Source organism: Taudactylus pleione, unplaced genomic scaffold, assembly GCF_031769625.1.
Source record: "Taudactylus pleione unplaced genomic scaffold, aTauple2 ptg000161l, whole genome shotgun sequence".
NCBI classification, from domain to species: Eukaryota; Metazoa; Chordata; class Amphibia; order Anura; family Myobatrachidae; genus Taudactylus; species Taudactylus pleione.
In genome coordinates, this window is record NW_028284563.1 from 144,928 (window position 1) to 166,564 (window position 21,637).

Here is a 21,637-nt window from a genome sequence, read left to right on the forward strand (position 1 = left end):
GTAAATACTATGTGAGCAAGACAGAGTGGCAATTTAAAGAAAGGATGGCAAATCATCGTACAGCGATTAGGGCAGCCTTCCAAAAAGGAGTGGCAGAACAACCAGTGGCTAAACACTGTTTGGAGGCAGGTCATAATGTATCTAGTATACGGACAAAAATGACTGATCAAGCACCCCAATCTAGGAGAGGAGGCAATAGAGGTAAGCGCCTGCTACAATCAGAGAGCAGGTGGATACACAAACTGGACACATTGTCACCAAAAGGCTTAAATAAAACCTTAGGCCTGCATTGTTTCCTTTAAAAATAATAATGTAAGCTTTATCTAAATACCAGATATAATAGTAAAAACATAGAAGTAAACAATTCAGGTCCTAGATGGTAAGATAAGGTTTAAAAATCTCTCATATGGTTGTAATTAGCAAAAATTATGTGTGGAGTTTATACTTGCTTGAATGAAACTTTAGACCTATATTGTTTTTTTCTAAAAATAATAGTAAAAGGTTTATTTAAATACCTGATACGATAGTACAAACATAGAATATAACAACTCAGGTTTTAGATGGTAAGATAAAGAGTAAATATCTCAAATTTGGATGTAAGAAGCAAATATGTGTGGAGTTTATATTTGCAATCAATGTTGTTTGAACATGTTGCCACAAACTGTTTCAAATTGTTTTTAATTATATGTATATAATACTATTTATGATATGTTTCTTGTATCAGTGAATTATTATGGTATTTCACTTACATAACATCTTTCTATTACTATATTTAATGTTTGGGTTATCAGTGGATGTTAAAAGCTTGCATTTAATTGCTTGCAGGTGAATAACATTGATTACCCTTCACAAGTGCACACAATTAATTGGATGTGGGAGGGAGTTACTGCCTACATAAAAACACTCTTTGTGAGATGTATGTTAATTCCTGACGGCAGGCTCTTGCCCGAAACATATGTTGGATTACAAATAAATATTGGTGATTGAAGACAAGCCTTGTGAGTGCCGACTTTCGTCTATTCCATATATATTATATATATATATATATATATATATATATATATATATATATATATATATTAGGGATGAGCGGGTTCGGTTCCCTGAGAACCGAACCCACCCGAACTTCGGGGATCCGGGGCGATCCGAGCCCAAGCTCGGATCTCCCTGTCTGCCCCGGATCCCTCTCCCGAGGCAAAACCTCGAGATCTGCTGTCGGATCTCGAGGTTTTGCCTCGAGCGGCCATTTTAAAAAAAATGCCTTTGCCTTTAATGGGCAAAGTGCTGATTGGCTGACAGAGCCGTCTGTCACGGCTCTCAGCCAATCAGCATTATGGTGCTCATTTGCATGTAGCACGGACTCGTGAGATCCGTGCTACATGCATCTGTGTGATTGACAGTGACACAGAGCACAGATGGGTCCGTGAGACCCGTCTGTGCTGCTGTGGTAAAAAAAAAAAAAAAAAACCTGTGTAAAAAGAGAAAAAAATGGCGTGCCCCCCCCCAAAAAAAGAGCAACCAGCCCCGGGCATTAGTGACCCAGTGCTGGGTGTGCTTAAATACAGGGGACAAACGACATAGGGGTCCCCTGTACTTAAACACAACCAGCACCGGGCTAGTCAGAACCAGAGCTGGTTGCCAAAATACGGGGGACAAACGACGTAGGGGTCCCCCGTATTCTGCGCAACCAGCTCTGGGCTCTGATCCGGTCCTGGTTCTGGAAATACAGGGGAAAAAAATGAGTAGGGTTCCCCTGTATGTTCCAGAACCAGCACTGGACTTTTTCTAGCGGGGGGCTGATGCCACAGCCAGGGGAGCCCTTTCACCGGGCCCCCCAGCCGCAGCATCAGCCCTGACCGCTAGTCAGCCCAGGCCGGGGATCCCTGGAGAGCTGGGGACCCCCCCAATAAAGGGGTCACCCTCTCCAGGGCTCCCCAGGCCCATGCTGATAGCCCGGGGCTATCCCCGCCACCCCTGGTGGCGGTGGGTGGCGGGTTGATTGTGTGGTGTGGTGTAAATAAAGAATATCAAACATTGTCTTTACAAGTAGAACTGCAAGTCCCAGCAAGCCTGCCCCGCATGCTGGTACTTGGAGAACCACAAGTACCAGCATGCAGGGCATTAAGGGCCCACTAGTACCTGTAGTTCACCTGTAAAAAAATGTTTAAAAAAAACACAGGACACACACACCGTGACAGTATAAGTTTATTAAACATACATACACACACACACACACACATGTACACATACTCACCTTTGTAACCCTGTAGCATCGGTCCACTTGTCCGGTAAAGTATCCATAGGGGACCTGTGAAAAAAAACATACTCACCATCTCCTATGCGAGGTTCTGTCCTCTTCGTTCCAAAGTAGGCATCCCCGGACTTGGCAAAAAAAAAAAACGAAAACGCGATCCACGAACTTAGTACCGTTCTATAGAACGGTACTTCCCGAATGAGAGCTTAGCGGCGGGGTATCACCATGGAAACCCCGCTGCTAAGCGTTCATTGGCTGAGAGAGGCCATCTCCCGTCTCTCTCAGCCAATGAACGGCTCCCTCCATTGTAGTCAATGCTGGGAGCCGCAAGGTTATTAAAGTTTACCCTGCGGTTCCCACCATTGACTACAATGGAGGGAGCCGTTCATTGGCTGAGAGACGGGAGATGACCTCTCTCAGCCAATGAACGCTTAGCAGCGGGGTTTCCATGGTGATACCCCGCCGCTAAGCTCTCATTCGGGAAGTACCGTTCTATAGAACGGTACTAAGTTCGTGGATCGCGTTTTCGTTTTTTTTTTTTGCCAAGTCCGGGGATGCCTACTTTGGAACGAAGAGGACAGAACCTCGCATAGGAGATGGTGAGTATGTTTTTTTTCACAGGTCCCCTAGGGATACTTTACCGGACAAGTGGACCGATGCTACAGGTTACATAGGTGAGTATGTGTACATGTGTGTGTGTGTGTGTGTATGTATGTTTAATAAACTTATACTGTCACGGTGTGTGTGTCCTGTGTTTTTTTAAACATTTTTTTTACAGGTGAACTACAGGTACTAGTGGGCCCTTAATGCCCTGCATGCTGGTACTTGTGGTTCTCCAAGTACCAGCATGCGGGGCAGGCTAGCTGGGACTTGCAGTTCTACTTGTAAAGACAATGTTTGATATTCTTTATTTACACCACACCACACAATCAACCCGCCACCCACCGCCACCAGGGGTGGCGGGGATAGCCCCGGGCTATCAGCCTGGGCCTGGGGTGCCCTGGAGAGGGTGACCCCTTTATTGGGGGGGTCCCCAGCTCTCCAGGGATCCCCGGCCTGGGCTGACTAGCGGTCAGGGTTGATGCTGCGGCTGGGGGGCCCGGTGAAAGGGCTCCCCTGGCTGTGGCATCAGCCCCCCGCTAGAAAAAGTCCAGTGCTGGTTCTGGAACATACAGGGGAACCCTACTCATTTTTTGTCCCCTATATTTCCAGAACCAGGACCGGATCAGAGCCCAGAGCTGGTTGCGCAGAATACAGGGGACCCCTACGTCGTTTGTCCCCCGTATTTTGGCAACCAGCGCTGGTTCTGACTAGCCCGGTGCTGGTTGTGCTTAAGTACAGGGGACCCCTACGTCGTTTGTCCCCTGTATTTAAGCACACCCAGCACTGGGTTACTAATGCCCGGGGCTGGTTGCTCTTTTTTGGGGGGGTGCACGCCATTTTTTTCTTTTTTTACACAGGTTTTTTTTTTTACCACAGCAGCACAGACGGGTCTCACGGACCTGTCATTGCTCTGTGCCAATCACACAGATGCATGTAGCACGGATCTCCCGGGTTCGTGCTACATGCAAATGGGCACCATAACGCTGATTGGCTTCCTGTCTGCCACTGCAGTGCCACTCCTAGATGGGCCACGTGTTTGTGCCGCCCCCTTGTGTCGCTTAGCATAGTCATCCAGCTTCCTCGGTACAACCTTTTGGCCTAAAAACAATATTGTGAGGTGTGAGGTGTTCAGAATAGAGTGGAAATGAGTGGAAATTAATGTTATTGGGGTTATTAATAGCGTAGGAACAAAAAAAGGCCCATTTATGTGATTTTAGCGTTTTTTTTTTATTTTTTAAGAAAAAATCCAGATCCAAAACACAAAACCCAGAACCCAAAACACGGAAGGGTGGTTTTGGCAAAACCAATCCAGATCCAAAACACGAAGAAAGATCCAGATCCAAAACCAAAACACGAAAAGTGTCCGGTGCACACCCCTAATATATATATATATATATACACACACACTATATGCATTTGTGTAAACCCCTTTGCTAAAATCCTGCGTTTGCCCCTGCGTCTTGTGTGTGCCTAGCTTTTACCTGATGAAGATAAGCTGCACGTCCTTCCTCTGGAGACCAAGTCGAAGATCAATAAGAGACTTCAGCTTGCCTGCTGGCCCATGCTGGAGATCTCTGACCAGCTGTGCAACCTTAGAAAGGAGAGGATATAGAAACTTATGGAGAGGACATGATGAGTGCACCTTACAAACATCTCTATTTATGGAGGATCTGCTGCTCTTTATCACACGGGCTGAAATTACACTTCCAATAGGCTACATTAACAGGATCAAGATTAAAATCTAGTGTTTTCTATTACATTCTGATATGGACATATTTACCAGGACACTTTCCCCAATTCATTTCCAACATTGAAATCAACCCATTCTTCACAGAGAAGGTTTAAAGCAACATGGCTGGGCAGGATCATAGCGATTGAAAGGAATATAATTCTGAAACGCCTATATTTGTTCCAAACCCCCTGAATTGAATATAATCTTCAATGATTCACACATAGGGGTTGACATTCTGATTTGGGAACAAAACAAAAATAAAAAATAAAAAAAGCGAGTAACTGTGCACCTGGAACAAACAATGTTGCACTGCAAGTGGTGCAAATCAGGAGCGGATTTATAACGGGTGCAGGGTGTGAAATGCACACCCTGCACCCATATGTTTTAACACTTACCCCTCCGAAGCCCACGTCGGGCTGTAGCGCTGGACAAGACACCTGAAAAAAATGGCAGCTGCGGCCATTTATCCGGCGTTTTGCGCATGCACACTAAAGGAATCACCAGAAAAATGGCCATTTTCCCGGTGACCTGCGCACACTCTAGTGCCCAGAGTCTACAGGTGCAGCACTGAGCGCTGCTGGCCGCCGGAGAGTGAGGAGGGGGCCAGGACAGAGACTGCACATGAGCCCCTTCCTCTCTAGAAACGCCCCTGGTGCAAATACATTTATATGTTTAGCATGCAGGGTAAGTACTGGCTGCTTTTGCATGTAGCCCACAAATGCTGGACAGCTTTATTCTTACACAGCAATTTATATTTGAGTTTGGACACCGATCTCTCACATTTACCTCTGCTCCACCTGCAGTGCTACATCCTTTTGCTGAGATGAAGAGTGACTTGCATTCTTTTTGCTTTGCTCCCAACTCAGAATCAGACCCATAACCTTTATTACATAAGTTTGGAATAGGAGATCACAGAGAACCTCACTTTTCAGCCTTAACAAACGCACAATCTGAGGAGGTTGAGGATTTCCTGACGTGAAAGCCAGATTATTTAGCTTCACAACTTGACCACATTGTAGTAAGCTTTGTACCCCACAAAGCCACAGCCTGACTAGATAGAGCAACTACATTTCTTATCCTAAACGTCTTAGCATCTCTATGGGCCCATTTCCACCCAACGTAATTCCCTCCCATCACTAACATTTTTTTTCACAATGATGGGATTTTTGTATGTCACAACTGAAATAGTCCTCGGTCACCTCACCTCTCACCCCCAATTCATATTATATGAATTTCACCTAGAAATCTAATTTGCTAAAGTTATTATTGTGCAAAAGAGAATGTGTACCATTCCAAGACATACAGCACAATTCCCATCACTGATGTAATGTATGTTGATAACAACAGAGGAAGAAGACTCCTTTGCCTTAGTTATGTCTATATGTACGAGTATTTTTTGAAAACTTTCTCAGCTCACATCCCACAATAGAAATATCATAAATGACAAATCCCCTTTGATCAATTTGCCTTAAATAATCCCATCCATAAATTGGAAACGTTTTATACAAGACGAAAAGCATCAGAAATAGCAACTGTAAGGGTTTATCTGTGCAGTGATACAATGCAGGAGAGAGAATAACAGTTTCACAGCAACTTGGACTTGGAGTGAGCACTAATGTTGTTCTAACTTGGGTCGACAATGATGTCGCAGGGGAAGGGGGTGCAAACAGACGTTTCTAATGTGGGTCACAGATTCTGAGATATTGCACTTAGAGCCGTATTCAATATGGGAGCGAAAAGTCCGTGCTGGACCTTTCGCTCTACATCGGAGATTTTCCTAGGATAAAGTATCGGGCGCGTGCCCGCTTTATCCCCATATTCAATTTAAGGTCAGCGAAAACGGGACCCGGCGAATTGGGAGCTATGAAAAAAAACCGGGAATTTTCGGGAATTGTAGGACCCTCCTAAAGATGTCCAGACATTGGGGATAACTATGGGTACCCCCGTTTTAGCCTGCAAATGAAAGTCAGGGTTTTAAATAGCAGCGGCAAGTGTTTTTTCCCCGACATTAAAGAAGTTATGCAGAAGAGCACTTAGGGTTTTTTTTCGTTTTTTTTTTTAAGTGGTCCCATCAAATTTGGGGTACATGAAAATGGGTACTAGCATATTTTTAAGTCCATAAAGTCATTTTTTTTAAATGCTGCAGGATGGTAGAATGCACACTAGCCACTGTGTATGGGTCAGCAATGATTGTGATGAAACACAGGATCAATATTCAAGCATATATGTTCGAGCAGCCAGAAGACGACTGCAGAAACCTGGCACAAATGTCTACATTTTCTTAAAAGCAGCCAACAATCCACTCAGCCTTTGTAGGATGGGCCCATAAGTGGCCAGCTCAGCACAGACTCTGATTGTGCACAGATATGTAGCAATCAGTACTTGTATTAAAAAAGGTTAAACAACTAATTAAAATACACCAAACGTCCATAAAAAAAAACTATATATATATATATATATATATATATATTAGGGGTGTGCACCGGCCACTTTTCGTGTTTTGTGTTTTGGTTTTGGATCTGGATCTTTCTTCGTGTTTTGGATCTGGATTGGTTTTGCCAAAACCACCCTTCCGTGTTTTGGGTTCTGGGTTTTGTGTTTTGGATCTGTATTTTTTTTTAAAAAAGCATAAAAACAGCTAAAATCACAGAATTTGTAGGTTTTTCTGCTCCTATGCTATTATTAACCTCAATAACCTTAATTTCCACTCATTTCCAGTCTATTCTGAACACCTCACACCTCACAATAGTGTTTTTATGTCCAAAACGTTGCACCGAGGTAGCTGGATGACTATGCTAAGCGACACGAGTGGGCGGCACAAACACGTGACCCATCTAGGCGTGAAACTGCAGTGGCAGACAGGATGGCAGTTTGAAAAACTAGGCCCCAAACTGTACATAATGCAAAGAAAAAAAAGAGGTGCAAGATGGAATTGTCCTTGGGCCCTCCCACCCACCCTTATGTTGTATAAACAGGACATGCACACTTTAACAAACCAATCATTTCAGCGCCAGGGTCTGCCACACAACTGTGGCTGAAATGATTGGTTCGTTTGGGCCCCCACAAAACAAGCTGGCAATTAATGTGTCCCTGCACAAACTGGCTCTATGGAGGCAAGATGTCATCCTCATCCTCCTCATCCACCGATTCCTCACCCTCTTCAGTGTGTACATCCTCATCCTCACAAAGTATTAACTCGTCCCCACTTGAATCCACCACCACAGGTCCCTCTGTACCTTCTGGAGGCTGGTCTCCCTGGAAGAGCTGATAATTCATTTTGATGAACATCATCTTCTCCACATTCTGTGGAAGCAACCTCCTACGCCTTTCGCTGACAAGGTTCCCGGCTGCACTAAACACTCTTTCGGAGTACACACTGGAGGGGGGGCAACTCAGGTAAAATAGAGCCAGTTTGTACAGGGGCCTCCAAATTGCCTCTTTTTCCTGCCAGTACAGGTATGGACTGTCTGCCATGCCTACTTGGATGCTGTCACCGATGTAATCCTCCACCATTCTGTCAATGGTGACAGTATCATATGCAGTGACAGTAGACATGTCAGAAATTGTTGCCAGGTCCTTCAGTCCGGACCAGATGTCCAAACTTGGTCCTGCCTGCCCTGCATCACCGCCAGCGGGTTGCTTAGGATACCTAAGTTTTTTCCTGGCAGCCCCAGTTGCAGGAGAAAATGAAGAAGGAGCCGTTGACGTGTCACGTTCCGCTTCAGCTGACAGTGTGTTCACCAGCAGGTCTTTGCACCTCTGCAGGCTTGTGTCGGCCGGAAAGAGAGACACCACATAGGCTTTAAACCTAGGATCGAGCACGGTGGCCAAAACGTAGTGGTCTGATTTCAACAGATTGACCACCCTGGAATCCTGGCAAAGCGAATGAAGGGCTTCATCCACAAGTCCCACATGCCGAGCGGAATCGCTCCGTCTTAGCTCCTCCTTCACTTTCTCCAGCTGCTTCTGCAAAAGCCTGATGAGGGGAATGACCTGACTCAAGCTGGCAGTGTCTGAACTGACTTCACGTGTGGCAAGTTCGAAGGGCTGGAGAACCTTGCACAACACGGAAATCATTCTCCACTGCGCTTGAGTCAGGTGCATACCCCCTCCTTTGCCTATGTCATAGGTGGATGTATAGGCTTGTATGGCCTTTTGCTGCTCCTCCATCCTCTGAAGCATATAGAGGGTTGAGTTCCACCGCGTCACAACCTCTTGCTTCAGGTGATGGCGGGGCAGGTTCAAGAGTGTTTGCTGGCGCTCCAGTCTTCGGCACGCAGTCGCTGAATGACGAAAGTGGCCATAAATTTTTCGGGCCACCCAAAGCGTCTCCTGCACGCCCCTGTCGCTTTTCAGAAAATTCTGCACCACCAAGTTTATTGTGTGAGCAAAACATGGGACGTGCTGGAATTTGCCCAGATGTAATACCCGCACAATATTGGTGGCGTTGTCAGATATCACAAATCCCCAGGAGAGTCTAAGTGGGGTAAGCCACTGGGCGATGATTTCCCTCAGTTTCTCTAAGAGGTTGTCGGCGGTGTGCCTCTTACTGAAACCGGTGATACACAGTGTAGCCTGCCTTGTAACGAGCTGGCATTTCTGAGATGCTGCTACTGGTGACGCTGCTGCTGTTGCTGCGTAAGGTGATACATCTACCCAGTGGGCTGTCACAGTCATATAGTCCTTAGTCTGCCCTGTTCCACTTGTCCACATGTCCGTGGTTAAGTGGACATTGTGTACAACGGCATTTTTCAGGACACTGAGGACACTTTTTCTGACGTTTCTGTACAGTCTCGGTATCGCCTGCCTAGTGAAGTGGAATCTAGACGGGATTTGGAACCGGGGACACACTACCTCCATCAATTGTCTAAATCCCACTGCACTAATGGCGGATACCGGACGCACGTCTAACACCAACATAGCAGTCAAGGCCTCAGTTATACGTTTTGCTTCAGGATGACTGCTGTCGTACTTCATCCTCCTCGCTAAGGACTGTTGGAGGGTCAATTGTTTAGTAAAAGTAGTGGTGTTCCTACTTCCTCTCTGGGATGATGAACGACTCCCAGCAGCAGCAACAGCAGCAGCGGCAGCAGTAGGCGTAGCAATGCAGGATCCTCCAGAGGAATCCCGGATAGGAGAGTCAGTCATGCCAGTGACATGGCCTGCAGGACTACTTCCGATCCTGACTAAGGAGGAAATTGACGAGGAGGGAGTTGACGGTGTGGTTTGCAGGCGCTTGGATACAACAGGACAACGGGATTTAGGTGTCCCTGGACTGCTTACGGTCTTAGCCAAAGTTTCTGAACTTGACAGTAACTTTTTATGAACGCGCTGCAGGTGCCGTATAAGGGAGGATGTTCCTAGGTGGTTGACGTCCCTACCCCTACTTATTTCACCTTTACATATGGTACATATGGCAAGACAGTTGTTGTCCGGATTTGGATAGAAATATTGCCAGACCAAAGAGGTGGAATGTTTGGTCTTCTGCCCAGGCATGACCGTGATGGGCTTTTTCATCCAACGGACAACAACTGTCTCCCCCGGAGCCTGATTTAAACAAACCACATCACCATCAGAATCCTCCTCGCCAACTTCCTCCTCAGCGCCAGCTACACCAGTATCCTCATCCTGTTGTACTTCAACAGTGACATCTTCAATTTGCATATCAGCAAGTGGACTGTGGGTGCTCCTTTCAGCACTTGCAGGGTCGTGCAAATGGTGGAAAGAGCCACCTCTTCCCGTCCAGTGCTGGGAAGGTCAGGCATCGCAACCACCACCACACTTGGACTCTCCTTGGGGATTTGTGATATCTTCTTAGAAAGCACAGTTCTTCGCTGTGCTTTTGCCAGCTTAACTCTTTTGATTTTTTTAGTGGGAGGAGGGCTTCCATCGTCATGTGAAGCTGAACCACTAGTCATGAACATACTAGGGATCGACCTTAGCCGTTCCTTGCCACTCCGTGTCGTAAATGGCATATTGGCAAGTTTACGTTTCTCTTCAGCTGATTTAAATGTCTTTTTCAAGGTCATTTTCCTGAACTTTGCCATTTGGGATTGTATGTGCCCTCTACTATGACATTGGGCATCGGCCTTGGCAGACGACGTTGATGGCATGTTATCGTCTATGTCATGACTAGTGGCAGCAGCTTCAGCACTAGGAGGAAGTGGTTCTTGATCTTTCTCTATTTTATTTTTATCGGAGAAAGTTTGGTCCTCCATTTATGTTATATCGATTTGATATATACGTGCGGCTAAACACAGAAAATAATTTTGTTTTTGGTTTGGACTGGAGTGTACTTTGTGGGTTACAGCACCCTTTAACGGTCAAGCCAGCCGGCCCTTTACTTATGACACAGGCGCACGCTTGGCACTACTTTGTTGATGCACGTGCGGCTATTGCGCACACAATTCACAAACACAGAAAATAATTTTTTTTTGGTTTGGACTGGAGTGTACTTTCGGGGGTTACAGCACCCTTTAACGGTCAAGCCAGCCAGCCCTTTACTTATGACACAGGCGCACGCTTGGCACTACTTTGTTGATGCACGTGCGGCTACTGCGCACACAACTCACAAACACAGAAAATTATTTTTTTTTGGTTTGGACTGGAGTGTACTTTCGGGGGTTACAGCACCCTTTAACGGTCAAGCCAGCCGGCCCTTTACTTATGACACAGGTGCACGCTTGGCACTACTTTGTTGATGCACGTGCGGCTACTGCGCACACAATTCACAAACACAGAAAATAATTTTTTTTTGGTTTGGACTGGAGTGTACTTTCGGGGGTTACAGCACCCTTTAACGGTCAAGCCAGCCAGCCCTTTACTTATGACACAGGCGCACGCTTGGCACTACTTTGTTGATGCACGTGCGGCTACTGCGCACACAATTCACAAACACAGAAAATAATTTTTTTTTTGTTTGGACTGGAGTGTACTTTGGGGGTTACAGCACCCTTTAACGGTCAAGCCAGCCGGCCCTTTACTTATGACACAGGCGCACGCTTGGCACTACTTTGTTGATGCACGTGCGGCTACTGCGCACACAATTCACAAACACAGAAAATAATTTTTTTTTTGGTTTGGACTGGAGTGTACTTTGGGGGTTACAGCACCCTTTAACGGTCAAGCCAGCCGGCCCTTTACTTATGACACAGGCGCACGCTTGGCACTACTTTGTTGATGCACGTGCGGCTACTGCGCACACAATTCACAAACACAGAAAATAATTTTTTTTTGGTTTGGACTGGAGTGTACTTTCGGGGGTTACAGCACCCTTTAACGGTCAAGCCAGCCAGCCCTTTACTTATGACACAGGCGCACGCTTGGCACTACTTTGTTGATGCACGTGCGGCTACTGCGCACACAATTCACAAACACAGAAAATAATTTTTTTTTGGTTTGGACTGGAGTGTACTTTGGGGGTTACAGCACCCTTTAACGGTCAAGCCAGCCGGCCCTTTACTTATGACACAGGTGCACGCTTGGCACTACTTTGTTGATGCACGTGCGGCTACTGCGCACACAATTCACAAACACAGAAAATAATTTTTTTTTTGGTTTGGACTGGAGTGTACTTTCGGGGGTTACAGCACCCTTAACGGTCAAGCCAGCCGGCCCTTTACTTATGACACAGGTGCACGCTTGGCACTACTTTGTTGATGCACGTGCGGCTACTGCGCACACAATTCACAAACACAGAAAATAATTTTTTTTTGGTTTGGACTGGAGTGTACTTTCGGGGGTTACAGCACCCTTTAACGGTCAAGCCAGCCGGCCCTTTACTTATGACACAGGCGCACGCTTGGCACTACTTTGTTGATGCACGTGCGGCTACTGCGCACACAATTCACAAACACAGAAAATAATTTTTTTTTTGGTTTGGACTGGAGTGTACTTTGGGGGTTACAGCACCCTTTAACGGTCAAGCCAGCCGGCCCTTTACTTATGACACAGGCGCACGCTTGGCACTACTTTGTTGATGCACGTGCGGCTACTGCGCACACAATTCACAAACACAGAAAATAATTTTTTTTTGGTTTGGACTGGAGTGTACTTTCGGGGGTTACAGCACCCTTAACGGTCAAGCCAGCCGGCCCTTTACTTATGACACAGGTGCACGCTTGGCACTACTTTGTTGATGCACGTGCGGCTACTGCGCACACAATTCACAAACACAGAAAATAATTTTTTTTTGGTTTGGACTGGAGTGTACTTTCGGGGGTTACAGCACCCTTTAACGGTCAAGCCAGCCGGCCCTTTACTTATGACACAGGCGCACGCTTGGCACTACTTTGTTGATGCACGTGCGGCTACTGCGCACACAATTCACAAACACAGAAAATATATTATTTTTTTAGCACTTGGGGGGAGCACCCCTGATGGACAGAGCACCCCCTGGACAACACTACAGCACTCCTTTAGGACTGGGACACTGCACAGGACTTTGGAGTGGACACAGCCCCTATGGAGAACTGACTGCACAACACAGTCCAGCCAGCCCCTATGGACTTTGAAGTAGTGGACACAGCCCCTATTAACAACAGCAGCACAGCACAACACAGCCAGCCCCTATGGACTTTGAAGTAGTGGACAACAGCAGCACTACACTACACTACACTACACTACACAGCCCTAACTCCCACCCTCCCTCTTCACTGTCCACAGCCGAGTGAGAAAATGGCGCCGACGCGGGTACCTTATATAGGATCCAAAACCCGCGAGACTCGGAAGGCGGGATGATGACGTTTTGCCTCGATTTCAGATCCGAGTCAGGCGGGAAAAGTCGAGCCTGACTCGGATCGGACTCGGATCGGGGGGGCTCGGGGGGGTTCGGATTTCAGAAATCCGAACCCGCTCACCCCTAATATATATATATATATATATATATATTAGGGATGTGCAGGCTCGGATAGGTTCGAGTTTGCACGTGGAGTTCGGATTTTTCCCTCCAAAAAAACGGAACTCACAACGAGGCAAAACGTCATCTTACATGGACGAACATCATCATTCCTGGACAAAAGACCAGGAATGATGATGTTCGTCCATGTAAGATGACGTTTTGCCTCGTTGTGAGTTCCGTTTTTTTGGAGGGAAAAATCCGAACTCCACGTGCAAACTCGAACCTATCCGAGCCTGCACATCCCTAATATATATATATATATATATATATATATATATATACACACACTAGGGGTGAGCGGGTTCGGATTTCTGAAATCCGAACCCCCCCGAGCCCCCCCGATCCGAGTCCGATCCGAGTCAGGCTCGACTTTTCCCGCCTGACTCGGATCTGAAATCGAGGCAAAACGTCATCATCCCGCCTTCCGAGTCTCGCGGGTTTTGGATCCTATATAAGGTACCCGCGTCGGCGCCATTTTCTCACTCGGCTGTGGACAGTGAAGAGGGAGGGTGGGAGTTAGGGCTGTGTAGTGTAGTGTAGTGTAGTGTAGTGCTGCTGTTGTCCACTACTTCAAAGTCCATAGGGGCTGGCTGTGTTGTGCTGTGGTGCTGTTGTTAATAGGGGCTGTGTCCACTACTTCAAAGTCCATAGGGGCTGGCTGGACAGTGTTGTGCAGTCAGTTCTCCATAGGGGCTGTGTCCACTCCAAAGTCCTGTGCAGTGTCCCAGTCCTAAAGGAGTGCTGTAGTGTTGTCCAGGGGGTGCTCTGTCCATCAGGGGTGCTCCCCCCAAGTGCTAAAAAAATAATATATTTTCTGTGTTTGTGAATTGTGTGCGCAGTAGCCGCACGTGCATCAACAAAGTAGTGCCAAGCGTGCGCCTGTGTCATAAGTAAAGGGCCGGCTGGCTTGACCGTTAAAGGGTGCTGTAACCCCCGAAAGTACACTCCAGTCCAAACCAAAAAAAAATTATTTTCTGTGTTTGTGAATTGTGTGCGCAGTAGCCGCATGTGCATCAACAAAGTAGTGCCAAGCGTGCGCCTGTGTCATAAGTAAAGGGCCGGCTGGCTTGACCGTTAAGGGTGCTGTAACCCCCGAAAGTACACTCCAGTCCAAACCAAAAAAAAAAATATTTTCTGTGTTTGTGAATTGTGTGCGCAGTAGCCGCACGTGCATCAACAAAGTAGTGCCAAGCGTGCGCCTGTGTCATAAGTAAAGGGCCGGCTGGCTTGACCGTTAAGGGTGCTGTAACCCCCGAAAGTACACTCCAGTCCAAACCAAAAAAAAAATTATTTTCTGTGTTTGTGAATTGTGTGCGCAGTAGCCGCACGTGCATCAACAAAGTAGTGCCAAGCGTGCACCTGTGTCATAAGTAAAGGGCCGGCTGGCTTGACCGTTAAGGGTGCTGTAACCCCCGAAAGTACACTCCAGTCCAAACCAAAAAAAAAATTATTTTCTGTGTTTGTGAATTGTGTGCGCAGTAGCCGCACGTGCATCAACAAAGTAGTGCCAAGCGTGCGCCTGTGTCATAAGTAAAGGGCCGGCTGGCTTGACCGTTAAAGGGTGCTGTAACCCCCAAAGTACACTCCAGTCCAAACCAAAAAAAAAATTATTTTCTGTGTTTGTGAATTGTGTGCGCAGTAGCCGCACGTGCATCAACAAAGTAGTGCCAAGCGTGCGCCTGTGTCATAAGTAAAGGGCCGGCTGGCTTGACCGTTAAAGGGTGCTGTAACCCCCGAAAGTACACTCCAGTCCAAACCAAAAAAAAATAATTTTCTGTGTTTGTGAATTGTGTGCGCAGTAGCCGCACGTGCATCAACAAAGTAGTGCCAAGCGTGCACCTGTGTCATAAGTAAAGGGCCGGCTGGCTTGACCGTTAAGGGTGCTGTAACCCCCGAAAGTACACTCCAGTCCAAACCAAAAAAAAAATTATTTTCTGTGTTTGTGAATTGTGTGCGCAGTAGTCGCACGTGCATCAACAAAGTAGTGCCAAGCGTGCGCCTGTGTCATAAGTAAAGGGCCGGCTGGCTTGACCGTTAAAGGGTGCTGTAACCCCCAAAGTACACTCCAGTCCAAACCAAAAAAAAAATTATTTTCTGTGTTTGTGAATTGTGTGCGCAGTAGCCGCACGTGCATCAACAAAGTAGTGCCAAGCGTGCGCCTGTGTCATAAGTAAAGGGCCGGCTGGCTTGACCGTTAAAGGGTGCTGTAACCCCCGAAAGTACACTCCAGTCCAAACCAAAAAAAAATTATTTTCTGTGTTTGTGAATTGTGTGCGCAGTAGCCGCACGTGCATCAACAAAGTAGTGCCAAGCGTGCGCCTGTGTCATAAGTAAAGGGCTGGCTGGCTTGACCGTTAAAGGGTGCTGTAACCCCCGAAAGTACACTCCAGTCCAAACCAAAAAAAAATAATTTTCTGTGTTTGTGAATTGTGTGCGCAGTAGCCGCACGTGCATCAACAAAGTAGTGCCAAGCGTGCGCCTGTGTCATAAGTAAAGGGCCGGCTGGCTTGACCGTTAAAGGGTGCTGTAACCCCCAAAGTACACTCCAGTCCAAACCAAAAAAAAAATTATTTTCTGTGTTTGTGAATTGTGTGCGCAGTAGCCGCACGTGCATCAACAAAGTAGTGCCAAGCGTGCGCCTGTGTCATAAGTAAAGGGCCGGCTGGCTTGACCGTTAAAGGGTGCTGTAACCCCCGAAAGTACACTCCAGTCCAAACCAAAAAAAAATTATTTTCTGTGTTTGTGAATTGTGTGCGCAGTAGCCGCACGTGCATCAACAAAGTAGTGCCAAGCGTGCGCCTGTGTCATAAGTAAAGGGCCGGCTGGCTTGACCGTTAAAGGGTGCTGTAACCCCCGAAAGTACACTCCAGTCCAAACCAAAAAAAAATTATTTTCTGTGTTTGTGAATTGTGTGCGCAGTAGCCGCACGTGCATCAACAAAGTAGTGCCAAGCGTGCGCCTGTGTCATAAGTAAAGGGCCGGCTGGCTTGACCGTTAAGGGTGCTGTAACCCCCGAAAGTACACTCCAGTCCAAACCAAAAAAATATTATTTTCTGTGTTTGTGAATTGTGTGCGCAGTAGCCGCACGTGCATCAACAAAGTAGTGCCAAGCGTGCGCCTGTGTCATAAGTAAAGGGCCGGCTGGCTTGACCGTTAAAGGGTGCTGTAACCCCCGAAAGTACACTCCAGTCCAAACCAAAAAAAAATTATTTTCTGTGTTTGTGAATTGTGTGCGCAGTAGCCGCACGTGCATCAACAAAGTAGTGCCAAGCGTGCGCCTGTGTCATAAGTAAAGGGCCGGCTGGCTTGACCGTTAAAGGGTGCTGTAACCCCCGAAAGTACACTCCAGTCCAAACCAAAAAAAAATTATTTTCTGTGTTTGTGAATTGTGTGCGCAGTAGCCGCACGTGCATCAACAAAGTAGTGCCAAGCGTGCACCTGTGTCATAAGTAAAGGGCCGGCTGGCTTGACCGTTAAGGGTGCTGTAACCCCCGAAAGTACACTCCAGTCCAAACCAAAAAAAAAATTATTTTCTGTGTTTGTGAATTGTGTGCGCAGTAGCCGCACGTGCATCAACAAAGTAGTGCCAAGCGTGCACCTGTGTCATAAGTAAAGGGCCGGCTGGCTTGACCGTTAAGGGTGCTGTAACCCCCGAAAGTACACTCCAGTCCAAACCAAAAAAAAAATTATTTTCTGTGTTTGTGAATTGTGTGCGCAGTAGCCGCACGTGCATCAACAAAGTAGTGCCAAGCGTGCGCCTGTGTCATAAGTAAAGGGCCGGCTGGCTTGACCGTTAAAGGGTGCTGTAACCCCCAAAGTACACTCCAGTCCAAACCAAAAAAAAATTATTTTCTGTGTTTGTGAATTGTGTGCGCAGTAGCCGCACGTGCATCAACAAAGTAGTGCCAAGCGTGCGCCTGTGTCATAAGTAAAGGGCTGGCTGGCTTGACCGTTAAAGGGTGCTGTAACCCCCAAAAGTACACTCCAGTCCAAACCAAAAAAAAATTATTTTCTGTGTTTGTGAATTGTGTGCGCAGTAGCCGCACGTGCATCAACAAAGTAGTGCCAAGCGTGCACCTGTGTCATAAGTAAAGGGCCGGCTGGCTTGACCGTTAAGGGTGCTGTAACCCCCGAAAGTACACTCCAGTCCAAACCAAAAAAAAAATAATTTTCTGTGTTTGTGAATTGTGTGCGCAGTAGCCGCACGTGCATCAACAAAGTAGTGCCAAGCGTGCGCCTGTGTCATAAGTAAAGGGCCGGCTGGCTTGACCGTTAAAGGGTGCTGTAACCCCCGAAAGTACACTCCAGTCCAAACCAAAAAAAAATTATTTTCTGTGTTTGTGAATTGTGTGCGCAGTAGCCGCACGTGCATCAACAAAGTAGTGCCAAGCGTGCGCCTGTGTCATAAGTAAAGGGCCGGCTGGCTTGACCGTTAAAGGGTGCTGTAACCCACAAAGTACACTCCAGTCCAAACCAAAAAAAAAATTATTTTCTGTGTTTAGCCGCACGTATATATCAAATCGATATAACATAAATGGAGGACCAAACTTTCTCCGATAAAAATAAAATAGAGAAAGATCAAGAACCACTTCCTCCTAGTGCTGAAGCTGCTGCCACTAGTCATGACATAGACGATAACATGCCATCAACGTCGTCTGCCAAGGCCGATGCCCAATGTCATAGTAGAGGGCACATACAATCCCAAATGGCAAAGTTCAGGAAAATGACCTTGAAAAAGACATTTAAATCAGCTGAAGAGAAACGTAAACTTGCCAATATGCCATTTACGACACGGAGTGGCAAGGAACGGCTAAGGTCGATCCCTAGTATGTTCATGACCAGTGGTTCAGCTTCACATGACGATGGAAGCCCTCCTCCCACTAAAAAAATCAAAAGAGTTAAGCTGGCAAAAGCACAGCGAAGAACTGTGCTTTCTAAGAAGATATCACAAATCCCCAAGGAGAGTCCAAGTGTGGTGGTGGTTGCGATGCCTGACCTTCCCAGCACTGGACGGGAAGAGGTGGCTCTTTCCACCATTTGCACGACCCTGCAAGTGCTGAAAGGAGCACCCACAGTCCACTTGCTGATATGCAAATTGAAGATGTCACTGTTGAAGTACAACAGGATGAGGATACTGGTGTAGCTGGCGCTGAGGAGGAAGTTGGCGAGGAGGATTCTGATGGTGATGTGGTTTGTTTAAATCAGGCTCCGGGGGAGACAGTTGTTGTCCGTGGGATGAAAAAGCCCATCACGGTCATGCCTGGGCAGAAGACCAAACATTCCACCTCTTTGGTCTGGCAATATTTCTATCCAAATCCGGACAACAACTGTCTTGCCATATGTACCATATGTAAAGGTGAAATAAGTAGGGGTAGGGACGTCAACCACCTAGGAACATCCTCCCTTATACGGCACCTGCAGCGCGTTCATAAAAAGTTACTGTCAAGTTCAGAAACTTTGGCTAAGACCGTAAGCAGTCCAGGGACACCTAAATCCCGTTGTCCTGTTGTATCCAAGCGCCTGCAAACCACACCGTCAACTCCCTCCTCGTCAATTTCCTCCTTAGTCAGGATCGGAAGTAGTCCTGCAGGCCATGTCACTGGCATGACTGACTCTCCTATCCGGGATTCCTCTGGAGGATCCTGCATTGCTACGCCTACTGCTGCCGCTGCTGCTGTTGCTGCTGCTGGGAGTCGTTCATCATCCCAGAGAGGAAGTAGGAACACCACTACTTTTACTAAACAATTGACCCTCCAACAGTCCTTAGCGAGGAGGATGAAGTACGACAGCAGTCATCCTGAAGCAAAACGTATAACTGAGGCCTTGACTGCTATGTTGGTGTTAGACGTGCGTCCGGTATCCGCCATTAGTGCAGTGGGATTTAGACAATTGATGGAGGTAGTGTGTCCCCGGTTCCAAATCCCGTCTAGATTCCACTTCACTAGGCAGGCGATACCGAGACTGTACAGAAACGTCAGAAAAAGTGTCCTCAGTGTCCTGAAAAATGCCGTTGTACACAATGTCCACTTAACCACGGACATGTGGACAAGTGGAACAGGGCAGACTAAGGACTATATGACTGTGACAGCCCACTGGGTAGATGTATCACCTTACGCAGCAACAGCAGCAGCGTCACCAGTAGCAGCATCTCAGAAATGCCAGCTCGTTACAAGGCAGGCTACGCTGTGTATCACCGGTTTCAGTAAGAGGCACACCGCCGACAACCTCTTAGAGAAACTGAGGGAAATCATCGCCCAGTGGCTTACCCCACTTAGACTCTCCTGGGGATTTGTGATATCTGACAACGCCACCAATATTGTGCGGGCATTACATCTGGGCAAATTCCAGCACGTCCCATGTTTTGCTCACACAATAAACTTGGTGGTGCAGAATTTTCTGAAAAGCGACAGGGGCGTGCAGGAGACGCTTTGGGTGGCCCGAAAAATTTATGGCCACTTTCGCCATTCAGCGACTGCGTGCCGAAGACTGGAGCGCCAGCAAACACTCTTGAACCTGCCCCGCCATCACCTGAAGCAAGAGGTTGTGACGCGGTGGAACTCAACCCTCTATATGCTTCAGAGGATGGAGGAGCAGCAAAAGGCCATACAAGCCTATACATCCACCTATGACATAGGCAAAGGAGGGGGTATGCACCTGACTCAAGCGCAGTGGAGAATGATTTCCGTGTTGTGCAAGGTTCTCCAGCCCTTCGAACTTGCCACACGTGAAGTCAGTTCAGACACTGCCAGCTTGAGTCAGGTCATTCCCCTCATCAGGCTTTTGCAGAAGCAGCTGGAGAAAGTGAAGGAGGAGCTAAGACGGAGCGATTCCGCTCGGCATGTGGGACTTGTGGATGAAGCCCTTCATTCGCTTTGCCAGGATTCCAGGGTGGTCAATCTGTTGAAATCAGACCACTACGTTTTGGCCACCGTGCTCGATCCTAGGTTTAAAGCCTATGTGGTGTCTCTCTTTCCGGCCGACACAAGCCTGCAGAGGTGCAAAGACCTGCTGGTGAACACACTGTCAGCTGAAGCGGAACGTGACACGTCAACGGCTCCTTCTTCATTTTCTCCTGCAACTGGGGCTGCCAGGAAAAAACTTAGGTATCCTAAGCAACCCGCTGGCGGTGATGCAGGGCAGGCAGGACCAAGTTTGGACATCTGGTCCGGACTGAAGGACCTGGCAACAATTTCTGACATGTCTACTGTCACTGCATATGATACTGTCACCATTGACAGAATGGTGGAGGATTACATCGGTGACAGCATCCAAGTAGGCATGGCAGACAGTCCATACCTGTACTGGCAGGAAAAAGAGGCAATTTGGAGGCCCCTGTACAAACTGGCTCTATTTTACCTGAGTTGCCCCCCCTCCAGTGTGTACTCCGAAAGAGTGTTTAGTGCAGCCGGGAACCTTGTCAGCGAAAGGCGTAGGAGGTTGCTTCCACAGAATGTGGAGAAGATGATGTTCATCAAAATGAATTATCAGCTCTTCCAGGGAGACCAGCCTCCAGAAGGTACAGAGGGACCTGTGGTGGTGGATTCAAGTGGGGACGAGTTAATACTTTGTGAGGATGAGGATGTACACACTGAAGAGGGTGAGGAATCGGTGGATGAGGAGGATGAGGATGACATCTTGCCTCCATAGAGCCAGTTTGTGCAGGGACACATTAATTGCCAGCTTGTTTTGTGGGGGCCCAAACGAACCAATCATTTCAGCCACAGTTGTGTGGCAGACCCTGGCGCTGAAATGATTGGTTTGTTAAAGTGTGCATGTCCTGTTTATACAACATAAGGGTGGGTGGGAGGGCCCAAGGACAATTCCATCTTGCACCTCTTTTTTTTCTTTGCATTATGTACAGTTTGGGGCCTAGTTTTTCAAACTGCCATCCTGTCTGCCACTGCAGTTTCACGCCTAGATGGGTCACGTGTTTGTGCCGCCCACTCGTGTCGCTTAGCATAGTCATCCAGCTACCTCGGTGCAACGTTTTGGACATAAAAACACTATTGTGAGGTGTGAGGTGTTCAGAATAGACTGGAAATGAGTGGAAATTAAGGTTATTGAGGTTAATAATAGCATAGGAGCAGAAAAACCTACAAATTCTGTGATTTTAGCTGTTTTTATGCTTTTTTTAAAAAAAATACAGATC

General features: G+C 47.2%; 1 protein-coding gene across 3 annotated transcripts in view; it reads right to left on the reverse strand.

Annotated features, from left to right (window-relative positions):
* TMCO6 (transmembrane and coiled-coil domains 6) overlaps positions 1-21,637 on the reverse strand; it is a 63,052-nt gene that overhangs the window by 33,048 nt on the left and 8,367 nt on the right. For all 3 annotated transcript variants that reach the window (XM_088475025.1, XM_088475022.1, XM_088475024.1), the window contains exon 4: positions 4,339-4,448. In XM_088475025.1, the coding sequence (XP_088331151.1) occupies positions 4,339-4,448 (110 nt within the window). The remainder of the gene's footprint in view (positions 1-4,338; positions 4,449-21,637) is intronic.